The following is a 20742-nucleotide window of genomic DNA, read 5'->3' as shown; positions in this document are numbered from 1 at the left end:
ACTGGACAAGTTTGGTAATTGTCAAAGAACAGTACTCTCACTTGATGTATCCCAACAAATGCATAAAATTAAAAATCAGTGAAAATTTGACTCAATTGGTCATCAAAGTTGCAAGAGAATAATGGAAGGAAAAAAAACACCCTTGTTGCACAAATTTGTGAGCTTTCAGATGCCTAATAAAAGGTTTCAGGCCTGAAGTCTTATTTTGATTGAGAAATTAACTCTTTCTCAAAAACCATGTTACTTCAGTGGGAGCCGTTTCTCACAATGTTTTATACTATCAACAGCTCTCCATCGCTCGTTACCAAGTAAGTTTTTATGCGAACAATTATTTTGAGTAATTGCCAATAGTGTCCAGTGCCTTTAAGTGAAAGAGAGGGGTGGAAAAAAGAGAGCTTGGGTTTTATAGCTTTGGCAGTCAAGTGTCAATAATGTCAGTTTGTTTTTATGAATAGAAAGAAAAGTGTAAAGGAAGGTTTCATTATACTAACCATGAGCATCTGAGAACACCTGGCTTAGTGTTGCTATAGCAACGAGTGATGTCAGCTGGATGGTATGCCGACTATCTTGTGATGTGTTGTCTGCCGGGCATCCCAATGCTGTGCAGTGTCACAGACAGTGTTTCGTAGTTTGATTTCCCTCTTACTCATTCTTCTGAGAACTTGGACTTGGGGTGAAAATTAAAACGAGGGAGGAGGAATTAAAGTCTTGTATCTGAGTTCAGGAATAGATTTCAAAAATAAGAATCATTTTAAGATGAGCTGTCAGTATTACCATAGTCATTTGTGTTATGGCTAAACACTTTGCTTAACAATTAAGATTGATTTGTACCAAAGAACAATTTTAACTCATTGTGAAATCGAGCACAGAACTTTTATTATTGTCTTTAAATCAACAGAAATCTTGCTTATTGATCTGCTTCTCTAGCGCTGAGGATCCGGTTCACAAAAGCCCTTTAAATTGTTGGAAACTTCAGGGGTCACAAAATTTTAGAAATGTCATAATTTCAACAAATTTTCTTTTATTTGGATCGTAGTTTCAGACCTTTTTTGTCAGCAATGAACCTCGACCCATGGTTGGTTTCAATGATAAACCCAAAAGCAATTGAAGTTCCAGCAATTTCTTTTAGAGGTTTCCACAACCTTGAGATAATCTGTTTTCATTTGTGTACTTTTATTAGGGAGTGATTTGAGGGTAAAGGTCTTACTTACAAGTAATTACAAATGAAATCACATTTAGTTCCACTTCATTGGTTCTTGGAAAGGTATACAATTTCCGACCTTGTAGTTTCAATAAGCACAGTGTATACCTAACATTTTGAAATTTTCTTGGATTCAGCAAACAAATGATTTGAAATTGATTTTTTTTTTCAAGGATTTTTTTCATTTTGTCACCGTCTCTGTTAGTTTTACTTCCACTTTCAAACTTGGCTACAAAGAGATGCTACTGATACTAAGGGTTTTGTCCAAACCTCGGCATGGGTTCTGGCTCCGGCTTGGTCTCCGACTTCTTTTTGGGCTCCTTCTTAGGCTCCAGCTGCAGCTTGGGCTCCAGCTTTTACTTGGGCTCATACTTGTATTTGCAGGGTTGGGATTTGTCCTAAGTCCTAAGTTCGGAAGTGTTTTGTGAAATCGACGGCTGCTTCTACTGGGGCTTTGCTTTTACTTGGGCTCCAGCTTCTCAATGGGCTCCAGCTTCTGCTTGGGCTCCTGCCTCTACTTGGGCTCCTGCCTCTACCTGGGCTCCTGCCTCTACTTGGGCTCCTGCCTCTACCTGGGCTCCTGCCTCTACTTGGGCTCCTGCCTCTACCTGGGCTCCTGCCTCTACTTGGGCTCCTGCCTCTACTTGGGCTCCTGCCGCTACCTGGGCTTCTGCCTCTACTTGGGCTCCTGCCTCTACCTGGGCTCCTGCCTCTACTTGGGCTCCTGCCTCTACTTGGGCTCCTGCCTCTACTTGGGCTCCTGCCTCTACTTGGGCTCCTGCCTCTACTTGGGCTCCTGCCTCTACTTGGGCTCCTGCTTCTCATTGGGCTCCTGCTTCTCATTGGGCTCCTGCCTCTACTTGGGCTCCTGCCTCTACTTGGGCTCCTGCTTCTACTTGGGCTCCTGCTTCTCATTGGGCTCCTGCTTCTCATTGGGCTCCTGCTTCTTTTGGGGCACCTGCTTTTATTTGGACTCTGTATTTTGGAGCAGTTGCCACTTCGTACAGTGTTTCCAACATCAAAGAGACCCAGAAACCAGAGGACATTAGGTTGCCTTGGCGCCGTCTTATCCTGCCATCTTATAAGATCGCAGTAGCTAACATTTTCTGTTCATCTCTGGTTCCATGGGCCATGTTTTACAGCTCCTCTACTAAACGTTCTCTCTGTTTTGACAGGGTTTAATAAATTAGCATGTGTTGTTTCAGTTCCTAGGCACAATTATCAAGTTGTTACGCTTGATGATGGGAAGCCAGTGCTGTGATGGAATTACCTTGTGGCGTTGAATCCTTATTTTCTCTCTTGACTCACTCAATAAATAACTCCAGAGCTTTCTCACATTTCCTTATCACAATATTTTCTTCATGGGGCAGAATGTTCGCATTTCCATGGAGCGCCCTCGGGGCACTGTTTTGAGACACATGAAACCTTGAGTTTGTTTTGCGCAAACACAACACTGACTACTTATTCCTCGAGGGTGTCATTTTGAGGGTTACTCACATGTTGACCACAATTTCAAAATCTTGTTTACTGAAAGATGGTGATGTTTTGGTAGTGATTATGAACACATTTCAATGAGTCAAGTCCCAAAGTGCATAAATTTGTGATACCTGTGATCGGTGTAAATGATTTTCATTTGATTTTGTTTTGAAATTATGGTTGTGAAGCCAAGAATTATCAGAATTGCAAACTTAAAGACAAGGAAGGAAGTTTCGGTTTGAGATGTGGGAGAAAAACCACAGAGAATTATTAGTAGGAAAACTTGTGCAACCAGGTATGGACTGAAAACCCAATCCATCTATTGCCCCTGGCAGGATTTGAACCAGGGTCCTAGACGAGGTAGACATTAAAGGAACACGTTGCCTTGGATAGGTCGAGTTGGTCTTTGAAAAGCGTTTGTAACCATTTGTTATAAAATGCAAATGATTAGAAAGATGTTTTAAAAGTAGAATATAATGATCCACACAAATTTGCCTCGGTATTGCGTGGTTTTCCTGTTACTTTGCGAACTAACACGGTCGGCCATTTATGGGAGTCAAAAATTTGACTCCCATAAATGGCCGACCGTGTTAGTCGACGAGATAAAAGGAAAACCACGCAATTTTGAGTGATACTTGTGTGGATCATTATATTCTACTTTTAAAATATCTTTCTAATTATGCATTTTATAACAAACGGTTACAAACGCTTTTCAAAGACCAACCTGCCCGATCTAAGGCAACGTGTTCCTTTAAACCATCCCTGTGTACTAGGATTAGTAGCGCACAGAAAAGAATACTTATCATGGAAGAGTAGGGGTTAACCCCGGTGTTTCTGGTTCCCATACAAGCACCCTTGTTTACAGGTTTCCTCAGGCTTGCAAGCTACAGTGATTAAGTTCACTTGTGAGGCATACTAGGTTTCATTAGCAGAAATATTTAATAATATTTATAATAACATATTTTCCTTGAAATATTCTTTGATGACTTGGAAAGAAAATGCTGCTTATGCACCTGGAATTTCCGCATGCATATGACTGTATTCAATGACTAATACATTGTTTCACCCTAGTTGAACAACTTGACCTTCTGAACCCTGTTAAAAACTTTAAAAGCTGCTAATCAAATTAACTTAATACTGAGGTCAGTTGAATCTGCTTGGCAGATGTAGGTCACCAGCCAAATTGATATGGAATGGACACTGCCCTTCACTGGCTCCCGAAATAATAGAATAAGCCCCCTTTCGACAATCTCAATAAAATATAACTTATTATTGGGCTGTGTACAAATCTTGCCTGTAGGAAGTCCAGGCTATGTGGCTCTCTGTAAACATGTGATGTCACAGGTCACATGATCTATTGTAAACGCAGTCCAAGGATACACCTACAGGTAATTATTCTCACAAATTTATTTAAAGTAAGAATATAAAACAAACAAATATACCAAGATAAGAAAGGATAAGCCAAACAAATACAAATATCAAATTTACAAAACTCCTTTTTTTCATGATTATTCATATTTTGACATGAGCACTTAGAATCAGGATATTGCAAACTTAGAAACATGATTTTATATGTGCTTGGCCAATTCACCTCTGTCTGGGCTTTTCGCATTGATCCAACGCAACACCTGCCCATACATGGATCTCTTTCAGTCGCAGGAGCCCAGACAATAAAAGGGGGGAGAAACCCAGATAAATATAAGGCCGGCCTCCAACTTGAAACCAACTTTTGGATTCATATGCTAATCAAACGCACAGCTTTCTCAGCCAGACTGTATTGTGTTGCAGCATCCAAGGACCTATATGGGCACTCATTAACATTACATCAAGTGCTAAATATAGCACTGTGCATGCTCCCTCCGTGAACAACGCTGTGTAGGGCTTTTACTATGACAACACTATTTGGCAAGCTGTAGATGACGTACGTTGAGAGTCGAGCATTTCCACGGCCGATTTTTACTGTAAAGGAATTCTTCTCTATGCGCTGTGTGGGGCCCAGAGGTTCTTCTAACGGCATACCCGGTTGTACATCTCTTGATGAAGGCTGTAATTATACTCGACAGGCATCTATTGTTTTAAGTGCTGCCAGTGTTTTTGTTTGTGGAGGCCGTGAGCGGTATTTCGATTTTGAGCTCTACGACTGTGGAATGACCAGTGGACTTGTGCTGGTTTGTTATTGTCGACAAGACAAACGTTTGTGATTGTTGCTTTGTTGATAAAAGAGAATTTGTCCATGACCAGTGCATCCATCCATTCTTCATCTGTCTTTTGTTGAAAGTTCAACAACAAGCCATTGCTCACACTGGTGACACTAAGCACTAAGGGAATTTGGACTGGTCACTGAAATCACACGATTAAACTTTCCTTGACTTTGGATAAACGGAGTGGAAGCATCTGTCAAGATTTTTTTTTGTACGTCGTCTCTCTTTATCAGTCTGATTTTTTCTCTCCTCCTGTGTATGAAGTGAGGCAGATGTGATTGCAAACTCCTGATCGCTGCGAACAAACTATGCCGAGAAATATTTGAGGAATGTCTGTATGAGTAGGTCGGACATCACAAGGCGGCAGATATTGACAGGGCAAACAAGGGATGAACGTTGAGGCCTTCCGACTTCTCATTAGCTCTGCAAACACTCAAATTAGTATCGGCAGCTGGAATGACCTTTGACCTGGATTAGCTTACTCCAACGTTAACGAGGATTAACACGACCGGATTATTAAGCCGAGGCTCTGCGCCACCGGCACATTTCAACCAAAGAGCAAGGATTTTATTTCTTCTGTGAAGGATAAAAAAACCTATAAGTGGACCAAAAATGTCTTACGGATCTTACGGACGATATGGGAGTACGCCGAGCTACTCTGCATCTAGTCCTTACTCAAGTTCCAGGTATGGAGGCGCTGGAGGTCGGTTAGGATCTACCGGAAGTTCCGGACTCGGATCAGGAAGTTACAGTGTAAGAAGGGGCCCTGCTTGTTTTTAATCCTCATAAAGATGGTCAGTTTGACCTCTCTTTTTTGGCATGTTTTGTACAATTGTATTTTCATGTCATTTTATTGAAAGTTGACTTGAAGTAATGACTCGGCTGGGGTTGCCCTGTACTGTTTTAGTGACTGGGCAGCAGGACCAGTTAGCTTGTCATGTCACTGGTCAGTCAGTTTTTTTGTTCATCCATAATTCAGATTAAATAGGGAAGCTTGTCAACACTGAACTATCCAGCCCCAACCACTTGGAGTGTATTGTGACTGATCCTTAGGTGTTTTGACCAGGGGACCTCGTTTAGGGAGAACGCTTTTAGTTGATGGATTTTCAGTTGGCATACTTTTGAGAACACCTGAATGACTGTATGTAAATGTATGTTGTGTGAAACCATGGAGGTACAGTTAAAAAAGTAGACCATTTCTTCATTCATAGACCATTTCTTCATTCATAGATCACACATGACAACAAAATGAATCTGCCCGCCAATAATAGTCTGGCCCCTCTTCTAGATGTGATAGTCTAGTACACGCGTATTTTGGCTGGTAACCTTCTTGAAATCTATACTTCTAGGGGTTACCAAAAGGTGAAAATTTCAAAATTTCACCAACGAATTTGATCCTTTTGTCCGACCTTCTTTGTCAGCAATTACTCTCGTCCCTGAATACCTAAAGAGAATAATAGTACACTTATATAGACCTTTATGATGCTGTCTCCATCTTAGTCATGTTCCTCGTATCGAATAACAATAATGAATGCTAATAATCATTTTGCGAATAGGAACCAGACTACTTTGTTCTTCCAGCATCGGTTTGGTCACATTGATATTAATGGGAAAAATTCAAGATGGCTGCACCATGCTAAACGTCTATTGTGTAACTTAAGGAGTATGGAAATGCAAAGAGGTATCTTACCTTTAGCCATGAATTTGACTCTCACCGTGTTCCCCCCCGCCCCCCCCCCCCCACCCAACTAGGAATAAATCGTATCACACCGCACTCCGTAAACATTTGAAACCTAATTTGCATATTGATCAGACGTCCAAGTTATGAAAGTTTACCTCATAGCAAAGCGGTATTGCAATTTTCCATAAACTGTTCCTATATTTCAAGTGGATTTGGTTAAATTCATCCTGTATTTAACCGACATTTAAACCAAATGTAAGGTCGCAATTTAAAACTGATAATTGGAGGAATTATATTTTTGAATTCTTTTTAACCTTTTTAGCCCAAATGATTTGTATACAGATTTTTAAGTTCAGTACTGTCGGACAATACTATTCCCCCCTTGATATTTTGTTGTACGGGTATTGCACAAATAAAAGATTCATCAATAACATTATTCCCCCCAAAGTCCCCCCCCCCCCTCTAAAAATTAGTCAAGAAAATAGTAGTTGTGGATATATTTCGGCTTCAACAAATCACACATCAATGGAAGAATTAAAACAATTTGTTTTCCCCCACTTCCAAACAATGACGCGTGTAAACAAATAACAGTTGTGGCCATGGCTGTGGTAACACCAAGTTTCAATATTGGTTTAAAACAAACAAAAAGCACAATTAATGGAGAATAAGAAATGATTGACATTCGGTCGCCAATAAGCATACAATGCAACCATCAGTTTAGTTCAGTAGGTGCAGGTCACAGAGGTCAAAGTCATTGTCATGTGATCTTTTGTGTTGAGTGTGTGAGACAGGTAGTGTTGGTACCCATTGTGTGTCAGGCACCAATGTTATGTGACCCCCGAAGTTGCCCGGCGCTCTGCCCTTGCCAGGCAGTTCTTGAGTTTCCGCGTAGCAACTTTTGTTCTGTGTGCATTGAGGCTACTCCAGATTGAGATAGTCATCTCGAGATACGATTGATTGACATTGATTCTGTAATCTAATCATCAGCCAACGCAAACGTCGGAGATAAAAGCGGGACAATCATGTTTGTTTAGGAACCCATGTATTTCGTTGTTGTCGTAGTTGTGGTTTTTTCGCTTACTGCTTGGACCTTGTTTAATCTTTCGTTTCTTGTCTCTGTTTTGGAGTGTTGCCTGTCTGATGCAGAACCTCAAAAGCCTAGATAATAATGTTGACTTGATCTTTCCTATTTTTTTTCTTTATTAAATTTTGTCGGTTTGCGATAACACCATGTGTATATTTACCTTGCTGTGTAAATTTTGTTCTTTGAGAACTCGTCTCGCTGTTTATTCTACTGCCACGGAGTAGATTTTAGAATTCAGGAGACAACTCAGTTCTGAAAAGAACTGTCCTGTTTAGGCAGACGTCAATAGCAGATTTTTTTTCAAAAGGTTCAAAATTACACCATGAACACATCCTAAGTACATCAAAAATACAGTATGATCCAACCTTTGAGATACTGACTATCCACACTAATAATATATTCATATTTATGTCCTTATTTGGTTATGGAGAACCTCAAATAAATTTGTGGGCAGCCATTACACCTTAAAGTTGTTGTGACCATGGGTTCCATGAAATCAGTTGCATATTATATGTAATGACCACATGTGGACTCTGCTCTGCCCTGGTCTATATTCTGTTCTGTATTATAGTCCACTTCCCTTTGATCAACCATTTGGGGATTATGTTACTGAGACCATATTGCATTTTTTGAAAGGCGTAACTGCAGTACCGTCAAATTTTGAGAAACAATTCTTAAATTGTCCTTAGAAATCTTCTTCCTTGGCTTTAAGTTGATCAGTGAGAGATTTTTTTTCTTTATATTGTTTCAAATTGTATGCAATGATAGTTTTAATAGTCATGCCTAAAACCCTAAAAAGCAATTTAGTTGACTTTATGTATAAAATAAACAGTTCAAAATTCCGTTTTGATATAATATAAGTTTGACCTTTATTGTTACCTGTCTCTAACTCAAAACTAATTAGGCTGCTCCTCGAAAACAAAATCCTGCTTGCAGTCCCCCATGTCGTACCAGACCCAAAAAAAACTTAAACATGTCCGATTAAATCTCAATCCATCGCTATAAAAACCAGAGAGTTGTTGTAAAAAGCTTCTGAAGTGTGAATAATATGGCCACTGTGTTTAGAGTCGACCTGATCTCAGATTAACACAAATGAATAATAGAGCCAAGGTTCTTATAGGGGTAGGGGGCCAGTTTTTTGTATACGTTTTACAAAAAACTGTCTGAGTTTTATTGAGGGTTTTTTTCACCACAAACTTTAACCCTATTCAGCATGGGTTATGGTGTCATGAGGGCCCATTTCATAGAGCTGCTTGAGCTGCTTAGGACAACAAAATTATGCTTACCAGACTAAGGTTACCAGCCAAAATACCATGTCACATGTACAATTTGTGACTGGTGTCCTGCTTATAATCGCTTAGCAGAAGCAATATTTTCTACTTCGAAGCAGCTCTATGAAATTAGACCCAGTAGGGGTGCACGGTGTCACCAGTAGGGGTGCGCGGTGTCACCAGTAGGGGTGCGCGGTGTCAAGCGCCATTGTGTCCTGGTGCATTTTAGGTGTCAGAGTTAATCCAATTGAAGCATAACAGCATAAGTTGCACAAATTGGCAAATTGCGATTGTAAACACGTGCGTTCAATTTGTACAGCTGCAGGTAGCTCGGGATGCAACGTAGACATTTTTATCTAAATTTAGAACCCTGGAGTTGTTCCGTTCAAGATGTCCTTGTATGGATTTTCAAATTTGAGTTTATGATTTTAAAGAGGGGGTTAGAGTTTGCATACTACATTAAACTTTCAAATTGTAATGTTGACTTCAAATCATGCTTACAGGACACCAGGCAGAACACAATGTAATGTAAATTGCTCATCTTGTGGCTGGTTCCCAATTGATTTGATAGACATGTATTCTGTGAACAACTTTTGTTCGTTTTTGTGCTAAGCAAAAGAAATTGTTGTGGTCGGTAATTTAAACCAAAACAAACAACCTAAGAAATCAGACAGGACAAATTATCCATTGTAAGAAGGCCAGTGGTGGATTTCACAAAAAATTAAGACTAGTCTTAGAGTTAGGATTAATTTCTCGCCCTAACTTAGGACTAGCTTTAAGTTTTTAATATCTCTTAGAATTAGTCCTAAGTTAGGACTATCTATGTGAAATCGACCCCAGGATTAATAAAAGTGAACGTAACCGTTGTGACTCAAAAGCCTACCAAACAAATCTTAAAACAGGCTTATGTGACTAAGGCAAAGTGGTACACTTTATTTTGTTTCCTGTCATAAAAACGACAAAATTACCACAGCAGTGTGAGAAAAAAGCGCAAGTACATCCTCTTAAGATATCCAAGGATAAACCAAGAAAGCCATCAGGGTCCTTGTGCTCTCCTTGTGTTCGTCTTGTATACATAGAGTGGACAATCTTAAGATGCAGTGTGTGATTGATGAACATTCCACATACCATACAAGGCAGTCACTCTACTATCATCATCTTTGCTGCCATGACAACCCTGTATCTTAAGGAGAAAAAATTACGTTTCTCTCTTTTAATTTAGGTAAAGAAGTGTTATTATTTTTACTTTTTTTTTTCTTCAGATTGTAATTATTCAGGTAATAACTCAGAGTTCAGAAAATTTAAGAATTTAAAAGATTATTTTCTCCCTACCTTGACAGGGTTTCTGAGGATCCTGAAAACTATTAAAAAGTCTCAAATTTAACTTTCCAAATTTAAGGCCTTAGGCAAGCATTCAATTCAGTTATTTGAGGTCTTAAAAAATGAATGAAGCATGTACTGAACAATGAAAATCACAAGAGAGAAGAGGTTACCCTAAAACAAAATGAAATTGTTATTCAATAGCCTGAAATGGTCTATAAAGGTACAAGTAGAAACCACATGTAGGTCAGTTCTTGAACTAGATTAAATTTGTTGTTCTGGGGTTTTTTTTCAGACGGCCAAACATTTTTCTTAGTTATTGACGAGCTGCATTCATTTGCGATGAATATTAAGAATATGGAATACCAAATTGTAAAACTTTGATTGATGTTTAAAAAAAAAAGGGCATTTTTGTTTAGTTAAAAAGAGAAAGTTAAACAAGCTGTTTCAGTATTTGGCTTTAAAGGGGAGGACTAGGTTTGTTGATCTCTCTTAAAATGAATGGCCAAAAAAAACTAATGGTAAGAAGCCTACAGCAGATTTTGATAGTATAAAGCATTTTGAGAAACATTTTACCTCAAAAAAGTATGGTTATGTAAAATGATATCACTTTTAATGCCCTAACATTTGAACAGGAGAAGCGTTACTGTCAGTAACTGTATTCCAATTGGGGATTATTCTTTCTGCGCAGACATATTCGCTTAGGAATTTCAGCAATACCTAAAAAATGCAACCACCATTTAAAATGAAATTTTCACATGTTTTATTGTATACATCAACATTCTATATAGAATTAAAGCAATCGAATGGATTTAAAAACCAAAGATATACTTTGCCTTAAACAGGCTTTGAAAGGTTTTGTAAATAATATAATAGTCTTAGCCTTTGGATTATTATAGAGAACTTATTCAAAACCCATCTTGATAATATGTCATTTTCAAGAAGCTAATATGCTTTCCATAACTGATAATAATCATTAGTAATAAGATAAATATAATAGTCTTAGCATTTAGTTTTGTTATGGCAAACTTATTCACTGATTTCAAAACCCATCTTGATATTAAATTATTTTCAAGAAGCTAAGATACTTTTAACTGATAATATTCATCAGATATTACACAAGCATAAATCAACATTGGAGGATAGTCTTTGAGAGTGCATTAACAATGACCCCCGTAGAGCATCACGGCTCAGCCACCAGTCTACACGAATGTAAACCCTACAAGAAATACAGTAGGCCAGAAGCCAGACCATTGAAGAATTCGATCCCCGAAGCATCTTAGGAATGCTCTGACCGTGACATTTTATTATTCTGTTCCTTCTGTTGTCGAAGAAGAGTAAATTTATACACACCAAAAAAACCTCACGCTCTGCATTTTTTGGTCGTTGCGATCCTGTACCAACTGTCAACAGAGAACCCTGGATAGTCTGTATAGGGGTGCACCGGCGGTTACACCAGGGTGCTTTTTATGAGTCATTTTTTTGAGACTGTGCGAATAGGAAAAGTTGGCTGCCGCAATCATGTACGGACGGGTAAATAGAAAGAGTGTAGTGTGCTGTGTTCCTACAGTGTGTTAATGTACGTGTTCGTAGATGATGAAATGTACGATTTAAGCATATAATAGTCGTGTCGCCATTTTTATGTAAGATGGGTTGCAAGATGGAGCAGTTTTGAGGATTGGGGGCGGGGGAGTATGAGTAGGTTACTGATACTGGATAATGGTTTACTGGGTTTCTTGCATGCTTGTAATTATAATTTTATAATGGTGAGAAGGTAATATGGAGTGCAGTGGTGTGGTGTGAGATATCAAATATTACATGAGGTTACTCTATACATTAAAACCTGTCAAGAAATGACAGCCAGTTGTTGTCCATGAATTAAAGAGGGACACAAAACTAAACGTGGGAGTATAACGAGACCCAGGATGAAAGGTTCGTCAGGTTTTATTGTGAATTTTGGAGATGGCTTTCTCGGACGTGTTGAGTAAGATTTGGAGCGTAATCCTTGGCATACCATGGATGCGTGGATTTCAAGCACGCCACATACCTACAGACCCAGGCCTGATTTCAATAAAGCTGTTACATAACAAAATGTGCAAGGAACCAGGTAACGAACAATGTATGTTGCATCTTTTTTGGGGCTGGTAACTCATTCTGTATGAAAAATATCATTCTGCGCTTAGAAGTTTGAGCTCTAAAACAAAGTCGCATGCAATTTCAAGATCCCAAAGTAACAAAATAGACAAATTCATAGAGGACAATAATTAATGCAGCACAGTTAAATTGGATTTCCACTCAATGCACTGAACGATTGCTTCATTTCAAATCTATAAACAGATAAACTAGCTTAGTAATATTTGCAACTATAAATTTTGAACCATTTTTGGCAGATTGGTTCCTCATTGAAGATGACCTAGAATATCTTATAACATATCCAGATCATTTTTGTGAATGTTGAAAACAAAGGCAGAAAAAGATTATAAACAGTAAATGAAAATAGTAAGCTGAACCTCCGATCTGGTGCACCGACAGAGTGTAGTCAAATAAAAAGTTAGACTTTTGGCGTTTCCTGTGTTTTCTTTCTGAAAATTTAATCGATTTTACGCACAGTGTAATGTATTAACCCAAATTTGTATAGGTTTGTTTTCATCCTGTTTTTCTTCACTTTTGAAAAAAAAACAGTTCTGTGTGCATCGATGAAAATTTATTCCTTGAGGTAACCTTTACAGACAATTCACCTAGCAGGTGTTATTTAATTAATTTGAAATTAATTTGAAACCAATCTTGTAATGAAATCCCGCCAATCTGTGATGATAAGATCATTGAGACGTTGTTGACGCTCATTTTGACATATTTCTTCGTTTGTGACTGGTGGCAGTGTGATGAGTGTGGCACATGTGAACTGGTACTCTGTTAGGAATTGTTTATTTGGGTTCATTCCAGTCCGTCATTTTTAATGGATTTTTAAATTTGCATCGGGATTTAAACAATATTGTGATTTACCCATACACTGATTTGTGTTAAGCACTGAATATTCAGTAGTTTCCCAAATCCTACGAAAAAATATATAGGCATTTTACTCATGTGGGATTTGAACCCACAACCTTCGCCATTTCTAGAGTAGATGCCTTTGGTGTGTGGGTAAAACACAATTAATATGACTTATTTTTGTTGTCATAATTGGATAAGCAGAACTAGTTTTTGGACAGCTAGAAACTGAAATTATTGGGGGGTTTTCAATCAAAAATCTATTGGTTTTATATTTTTCCCTCATTTATTGGCATTAAATATATCTGTACATTTTTCCTTTGTTTCTTGTAGCCTTCAGATCGTTACAGTAGACCTCTCTCAACTAGTTCTATATCAAGGTAAGACTACTTTCTTCTATTGTACCTCATATTGACTTGTTCCTGCACCCACCTCTGCCTCTCCTTCAGGCTGGTGTTATGTCACAATTTACGGATGTTTCTTTTATATCCTGTGCCATCAGAATTTTATGAAAGAGGCGCAATTGCCATCACAGAAATGATAGACTGGACCATTGTTATTAAACAAACTTTCAGCATCTATTTGAAATGAATTAGAGTCTTTTTCCCTGTAAAATGTAACTTCCTGGAAATGGCGTCCCCTTAAGGTGATCCCTTTCAATTTTTTCTAAGTAAAGACCTTTTTCAAGCAGAATTTTCTGCTTTTAGCCACAGCTTTATTTCATAGAGCTGCTTAAGCAGAAAATATTGCTCAACAATTGCCTTCTAAGCAGAAATGAGCAGGATACCACTGACAAATTGTACATGTGACGTTTCTGGTAAGCATAATTTGGTTGTACTTAGCTACTTTTTGTGCTTTGAGCAGCTCTATGAAACTGGGCCTTGTATGTGTAATAATTATAATTTTAAATTGACCCAATTCACCCGACGTCTTCATTTTAAATTGACCCAATTCACCTGACGTCTTCATCAGAGTAATCTTGGATGCGCCATTTGGTGGGCAATGTCAATGTGCGTTATTCAGTGAAGCCCGCATTTTAGGCGACACGCCCAGGCCGAAATTCCAGTTGAAACTAGTTAAACTGGGTTTAACTGGAACTAGTTGAAACCAGTTGATAACTAGTTAAACCTAGTCCAAACCAGTTGGTTAATATGGAAAATGGACGAGTTTGATCACTATCCAGTTGAACCAGTTGAGTCCAGTTAACTAGGTTCAACTGGAATTTTGACCTGGGCGGCGTTTACGCGTAAACCTATTGCCCACCAAAATGGTGAGTGTGGCAGAGTCGACGCAGGTGACGTTCATGCAAGGGATCACTAGGATAAAGGCAAACTGATTTCCATTTTCTCTATTATAGCCGATACGGTGATACTTCTACAACGTCCTCACCTTCGGATCGCTATGCAAGTCGCTCAGGATCAGGGTCTACTTACCGGGACAGAGATAGGGATCGAGATCGCGACACCGACAAGACGACCGGGACACCCTGTACAAGTTGCAAAAAGGTACAAAGCAATGTTTATCAAATCTATATTTGGTTTGACAGGTTGAGTTTGTTCTTTTGAGAACTGTCTTGCTATATATTCTACTTCCGCAGAGTAGATTTTGGAATTCAGTAGACTTCTCAGTTCTCTTGCTTTTTAACGAAAGGAGGAACATCGGCTAGGACTACGACTTAAGCTTTTAAAATTCGATCCCCCGATTCTAAAGCAGTGTCTCACGAACTAGACCACATAGATTGCCCGGTAGCTAGAGGCAGTTCAAATCCTATATTTTAGCAGCGGATACCGCAACAATTTAACAAATGGAAATTTGCATCAGGGATAAAGAATATTAATTTTGGTTTTACCCATATACACTGACTTGTGTTATCACTGCATACTTAGTACTTTCCCGAGCGCTGTGAAAAAATCACAGGCATATTACATGGGTGGGATTTGCACTTGTTTTTGAGCCAACTTTTATAACATATGGGGTGTTTCTTAACGTAGATTTATGATGAAAAGGTGGCGCAGGTCACCAAGCTTCAGGACCAGGTCAAAGAGCGTGACCTTGAGGTCGCCGAGCTGAAGATGCAGGTGGAGAAGTCTCAGCAGAAGTCTGATCGATTTGACACAAAGTCAGTCGACAATGAAAAGAGGGTAAGAACAAGCTCCTTGCACATTGGATTAAAGCCTGGTTCATACTTTGCAAAGAATAGTTGGCGTCAGTTGAAATTTGCTCAACTTCTGCGAAATATTCGCTGCGAAAAACAGAGCTGTGACATCAATATTTGCTTCGCAGGAAGTATTAACCGAGCTTAAGAGTTTCTGCATTTTTAGTTTTTCAAATCTTGTAGATTATCGGAAAAAAGTAAATAGGCAGTTTTTAAACCACTCTGAAAGCAATCGTTGTTTGTTTATTTTTCAGGAAAAAAGGGCATTAGAAAGAAGGCTATCAGAACTTGAAGAAGAACTGAAGGTAAGAATAAATTATATTATGTCCTTTTCCAAAAGGATTTCTTTGAGGGAACCTTTTCAGAGAAAATAAAACTACTTTTTGCAAACTGCTTATTTCATAAATGTAAACAATATTTAATGGCCTGAACTTTCGACCCTAGCAGAGTCTGTCTTGAAGGCTCAACCTTTTTTGGTTACTTAAGCTTATTTCTAACATAGCCTTACTTTACAACAATTTACAAAAACATTGCTTCATGCGTTGTTGTTTTTTGTGTTTTTCTGAGTCGGTTAAAAACTTCCTCAAAATAAAAAATGTGCGAAGTAGAAATTACTGCTTTGACTATGACGACATTTCAGGACAGTGGACGAAAAAGAACCACTCTTCTTGTTCTTGGCCAAAATGATTTAACCTTTGTTTATTTCATTGTTGATTTTAATCAGAATTCCATTTTAGTTGTAATAGTGTTTTCATATTGTTGTATTGTTCTTTGTTTTGTTATTGTATGAGTGGGGTCTCTACTCAACAAGCTGATGCTTCTTGGAGACCTCCATCCTCACACAAAATCCTATTGTACTTATGTTTTCGTTAATCATTGTAATATAATGTAAATTATATCACTTTTCTTGGTGTGTGGTAAAAATGAAAGAAATTAATGAATGAATGAATAAAAGGGAAAGAGAACTTGTTTTGTTACAATATGGCAACTGAGTGAACAAGATGTACGAAAACAGGGGGTCTGACCACTCAACAACTTAAAACGTACAATTCTGTATTTCCACCTTTAAAGTTTCTATTTCTCATCTAAACGTTAAGGCTACCTTGCTCCTGCTTCCTGATTAATTTGTAAGAATATTATCGAGAAAATTACCAAAATCACCGAGTTACTTCGATTATGTTTCTCAAAATGCTTTACACTATCCGAAGCTGTTGTAGGCTGCTATACTTTTCTTTAATTGTGTTCTTTCTCTTTCGTAGGCAATGGAGCAATTGAAAGCTGACAACCAGCGACTCAAAGATGAGAATGGTGCCTTAGTACGTGTCATAAGCAAACTATCCAAATGATGACGCCCATGCAGTAGTGTCTTCTAGTGTGTTCAATGTTTGACGTCATTGCTTCCAAAACGGGACTATATTTAATAAAGGGCTAATTGAGTTGATGCCGTGCTTGTGTGTTCGGACCTAGGTAGTTGGGATTGGCTTGGTTTGAGCCGAATATTGACGCATTCACGTTGGATACAAAAAAAGATTTTTTTTCGTTTTAAAACCGTCCAAGTTCTTGCTGTGCATTTGAAAAACTGCAAAAAAAAGAAAACAATGTATTGATCGGATGACATGTTATAATGGAATGAACTTTGATTAATGGAGGTCACGGAGGGTTGGCAATTCCTTGGTGCTAGGGTTCAATGTGGGTTCGCAACAACTCGTGACTTTAAAATACGCAATCAGTTTTTTATTTTTAGAAACTTTGTATTTGACCTGTTTGAAGTATGCTAGCGAAGGCTGGCGTTTTAAGGAGTGCTGAATTGTCGTTATCGTTTGCAGAAGCTGCTTTTGGAAAGTAGCTATGGGCAATTAATGTCCATGATGGTTTGGACCATTGACGTTGGCAAGGAACATGAAGCGTTCACAACAGATCACCTAAAAATGGCGGCCGTTGAATACCTCCTACCTCTCAGCATTTGCCCCTATCCGCTATATCCTTTAAGTTGGTTAAATGTCTGTTTGTTTTCCATTATAAAATATAAGCATTATGAACTGAAGTTAGTACCTAGTATCTGATCCCCCTGGTGGCAGTGAGACAATAGGAAAAAAATAATTATGTTTCAACAAAATGATTTTGTATTCTAGGCTCTTATTTTTCCAGCTGGTTAGTTGGTGGATTCCCGGGAATTGCTTTGGTCCCTGTATGTGGCTGTTGTTTTGCCAGCAGGTATCACTCTACTCTGAAAGACAGTCATCTGATGACATCCACTTGTCAAGAGTAACATCCACAAATATTTCTGAGCATTTCTACCAAATTATGATGAGAAACTTGAATATTGAATATTATCAGCCGTTTTTTGGCATGCGAGACAGTGTGTTACAGAAGAGGCCATTTTCATTAGTAGGTCAAAGTAACTGTCCACCAGTCCAACCCCCCCCCCCCTTCCCCTTCTTTTTCTTTCCCTCTGATCTATTAATCAACCTGACTGTGGTGTGAAAGTTTCATTTTATGATAGAAGATGTTTTCTTTTTTTCGGTAGCGACATAATGTGTACATAGCAAGTGAAAAATCATGTCTGAGTGAAAAACCAAAAACCAATGAAAAACATGAGCAAAAAAAAATTATAAAAAGGAAGAAAAAAAAACAATTGTTAAAAGGAAACTTTGACAGAAGAACTTTCAACTGTTTATTTGTAAAGTGTACAGAAAAAAAAATATGTTTAGCATTTTTTGTAGGCAGGGGAGAGTAACATGTGAAGACCTCAGGTGACACCATTATTGCAAGTAGACTAATACTGTTAGGCGTTGTATTGTACTATTATGAGGGAGAAGAAATGCAAGTGGCAGCTTTCTTGTTCGGGGGGAAATGCAGATCAAGTTTGGAGTCCCACCCACGATATTCAAATCTCTATTCAGGGTTTTAAAGAAATATAACCTTGATAGTGACTAGACATCTTTGGTTCTTTGGTTCTATGTCTTCCATGGTGCAGAGCTTGAGGAATATCGTGGACGGATGAAATTGGTTGCAGAAGTGGGATACACACATTAGGCAGGAAAGCCCCCTAAATGCTTTGATGTGTTGCCCAGACTGCAGGTATACAAAATCTGGAAATATGAGCTTGTTTGGAGAACAATTGAAAATACTATTATTATCACCAGATTCTGCCCTGAATTTACTCTTCCTTTCCCCCCCTCGCCAAGAAAGTCTCGCACTTTGTACAAATTTTGTCGTCATTGAGTTTGCATTATTGCAGTGGGCGATCGTTTTTTTGTAAAGGACATACCGTATTTAGCATGTGTGCAATATATGGCATCTGGAACACTTTGTTAACAAAACATAGATCTATTTATTGTAATTGTTATCCATATGTCACCATGATACAGTAAGTTTTCATATTTTTTTGTAGACAAACGTAGGTAGGATCTTGATGAATTAACCTGTTTAGTGAAGTAGGTCTTGAACACCCATCAGGAGCCTTTCTTAGAGATGGCACGCACAAGTCTATGAATCCCAACATTAGACTGGTGCCTGTGATGTGGACATGTTCCTTGTAGTGGTGGTTATAATGCCTTTCAGGAACTTGACCTCAATGGTTGCTGTGCGCTGTTTGATTTCTTGTAGCTGGTTCTCTTATTTAACTGGTATCCAACTCTTATGTTGCAAATAGTAATGCTGTGGAAGCTCGATACTAAAACACCAAAACTTCTCGGTGATTAATGAGAAAAAAAAATTTCAGCGAGCTGTCGTTTCCTGAAGCAGCGTCCTCAGTGTGTAAAACACCGACCATTTCTCAGGCCAGAGTTGAGGTCTTGCGACAAGTAGATGGAAGCAAGCGGGCGAAGATCCACTTATTATTTCATCCTGGGGAAGAAAGGATGAATCTTATGAGGAGTCTGATGTAGCATCTGAACCAGTTGTTCTGTTGTAACTTAGAGTTTTCCGCTGGGCCCAATTTCATAGACTCTCAGTAAATAAAAACACTTTAATTTTCTTTCCCCCCCAAAAGAGCAAAATTCTGGAGACACAGTCGCGTACTATTTGCTAATCAAAAAATATCATTGCCTGCAACTTTAGGTGTACATGTGATTGGTATCTATATGGAATTTGCCCAGTTGTTATGACGCTTGTTTTTCTCTTTTGGTGTCAGAATGTAACAGCAAATAAATTGGCCTGTTCTTTCTATAAGTGGGGGAATCTCCTGTTGAAATGTTTTGAGGGGGGAGTGAAAACTAGATCAGCCAATCTTGTATACATGTATTTCATTTGAGACTCCACCTGTATGTACTGACCCCCCTGGTCCTTGCCTTTTTTTGTATTTTTGTATATTTGTATACAAACTATATAGATTGTATTTTAATAGAAGTAACACATTTCAGTCGCCCTCTTCAACTATCATTATATTTTTTTTTTTTTTTTTTTTTTTTTTTTACTTTTATGCTTGTATGGTTGCCTTATAGCTTGTGTTATTCATAGTTTTTCCCTCTTTGCGTTGATTTTGAAGGGGTTTGCATAAGATGAAGAGGTTTTCAGTTTAAGGGCGAGAAGAAAACAAAACACTGTCAGTGTGTTAACTCTATGCCCAGTTCATTTAGGGGGTATCTTTTGGGTTGGGTAATATTGTAGTATTGGTCGAGTGCTTGAGCCAATGTTACCAACTTAAAAAAAGAAAGGGAATGTTAAAACGAAAGTTTCTTGATCCGTTTTACCGTTTCCTCGAGTTCTAGTACTTGAAGCGTCTGTTTCTGTTTGATATTTAGACGTTATTTAAACTCATTTCTTAACCCTTGACTTCAAATTTGATAATTCCAAAGGGTAGTTATTAACTGAATATGTACGAGTTACAGTTCCTATCCCTAGCGGTCTTGAAGAATTTGAGTCACTAATTTGTAAAGTTGTAGCAAATATTATGGGGTGGTTTTTGTTGTTGATAAAAGTATTCAATCAAGTAATGGGATGAAGAAGGGGGTGTTAAGAAATGCAAGGTTTTCTTAGTTTTGCTGAGTGAGCATTAATTGACTCAAGTTAACTATTGAAACTTAGTGTTTTATTTACAAGGGTTAAGTTTCAGCTGTATACTCTGGGGTGGATTTCATGGAAAGTTAAGACTAGTCTTAAACTCAATTTAAGACTAGTCTTATCTCTCTAGCCTTTTTGATAACTCCTAGAACTAGTCCTAAATAGTCCTAGGACTATCTTTGTGAAATCGACCCCTGCTTATTTTGTTTTCATTACGGCCAACTAGAGATATCACGTCTTTCATAAGGCCAATCCAAACGCAACGGCTGTGTAGTGGCTGTGTAGGAACTTCAGAAGCACCCACCCCAAGCTTTAGAAGATAGCAACTTGCACTGAGGAACTTACAAAATGCAACCTTTCA

The 20742-nt window shown here is 38.4% G+C and overlaps 1 protein-coding gene across 9 annotated transcripts in view; it reads left to right on the top strand.

Moving 5' to 3' along the window:
• The window catches only part of LOC117291423 (protein phosphatase 1 regulatory subunit 12A-like), an 82242-nt gene extending 61726 nt beyond the window's left edge, over positions 1-20516 (top strand). For all 9 annotated transcript variants that reach the window (XM_033773079.1, XM_033773078.1, XM_033773083.1 and 6 more), the window contains 5 exons: positions 13556-13602; positions 14580-14727; positions 15214-15363; positions 15632-15682; positions 16637-20516. In XM_033773079.1, coding sequence (XP_033628970.1) covers positions 13556-13602; positions 14580-14727; positions 15214-15363; positions 15632-15682; positions 16637-16723 — 483 coding nt within the window. In that variant the 3' untranslated portion in view covers positions 16724-20516. The remainder of the gene's footprint in view (positions 1-13555; positions 13603-14579; positions 14728-15213; positions 15364-15631; positions 15683-16636) is intronic.
• The last annotated feature ends 226 nt before the right edge of the window (positions 20517-20742 follow it).

Source organism: Asterias rubens, chromosome 6, assembly GCF_902459465.1.
Source record: "Asterias rubens chromosome 6, eAstRub1.3, whole genome shotgun sequence".
Lineage (NCBI taxonomy): Eukaryota > Metazoa > Echinodermata > Asteroidea > Forcipulatida > Asteriidae > Asterias > Asterias rubens.
The sequence above is the reverse complement of the archived record's forward strand: the minus strand, read 5'-3'. Positions and strand labels throughout refer to the sequence as shown.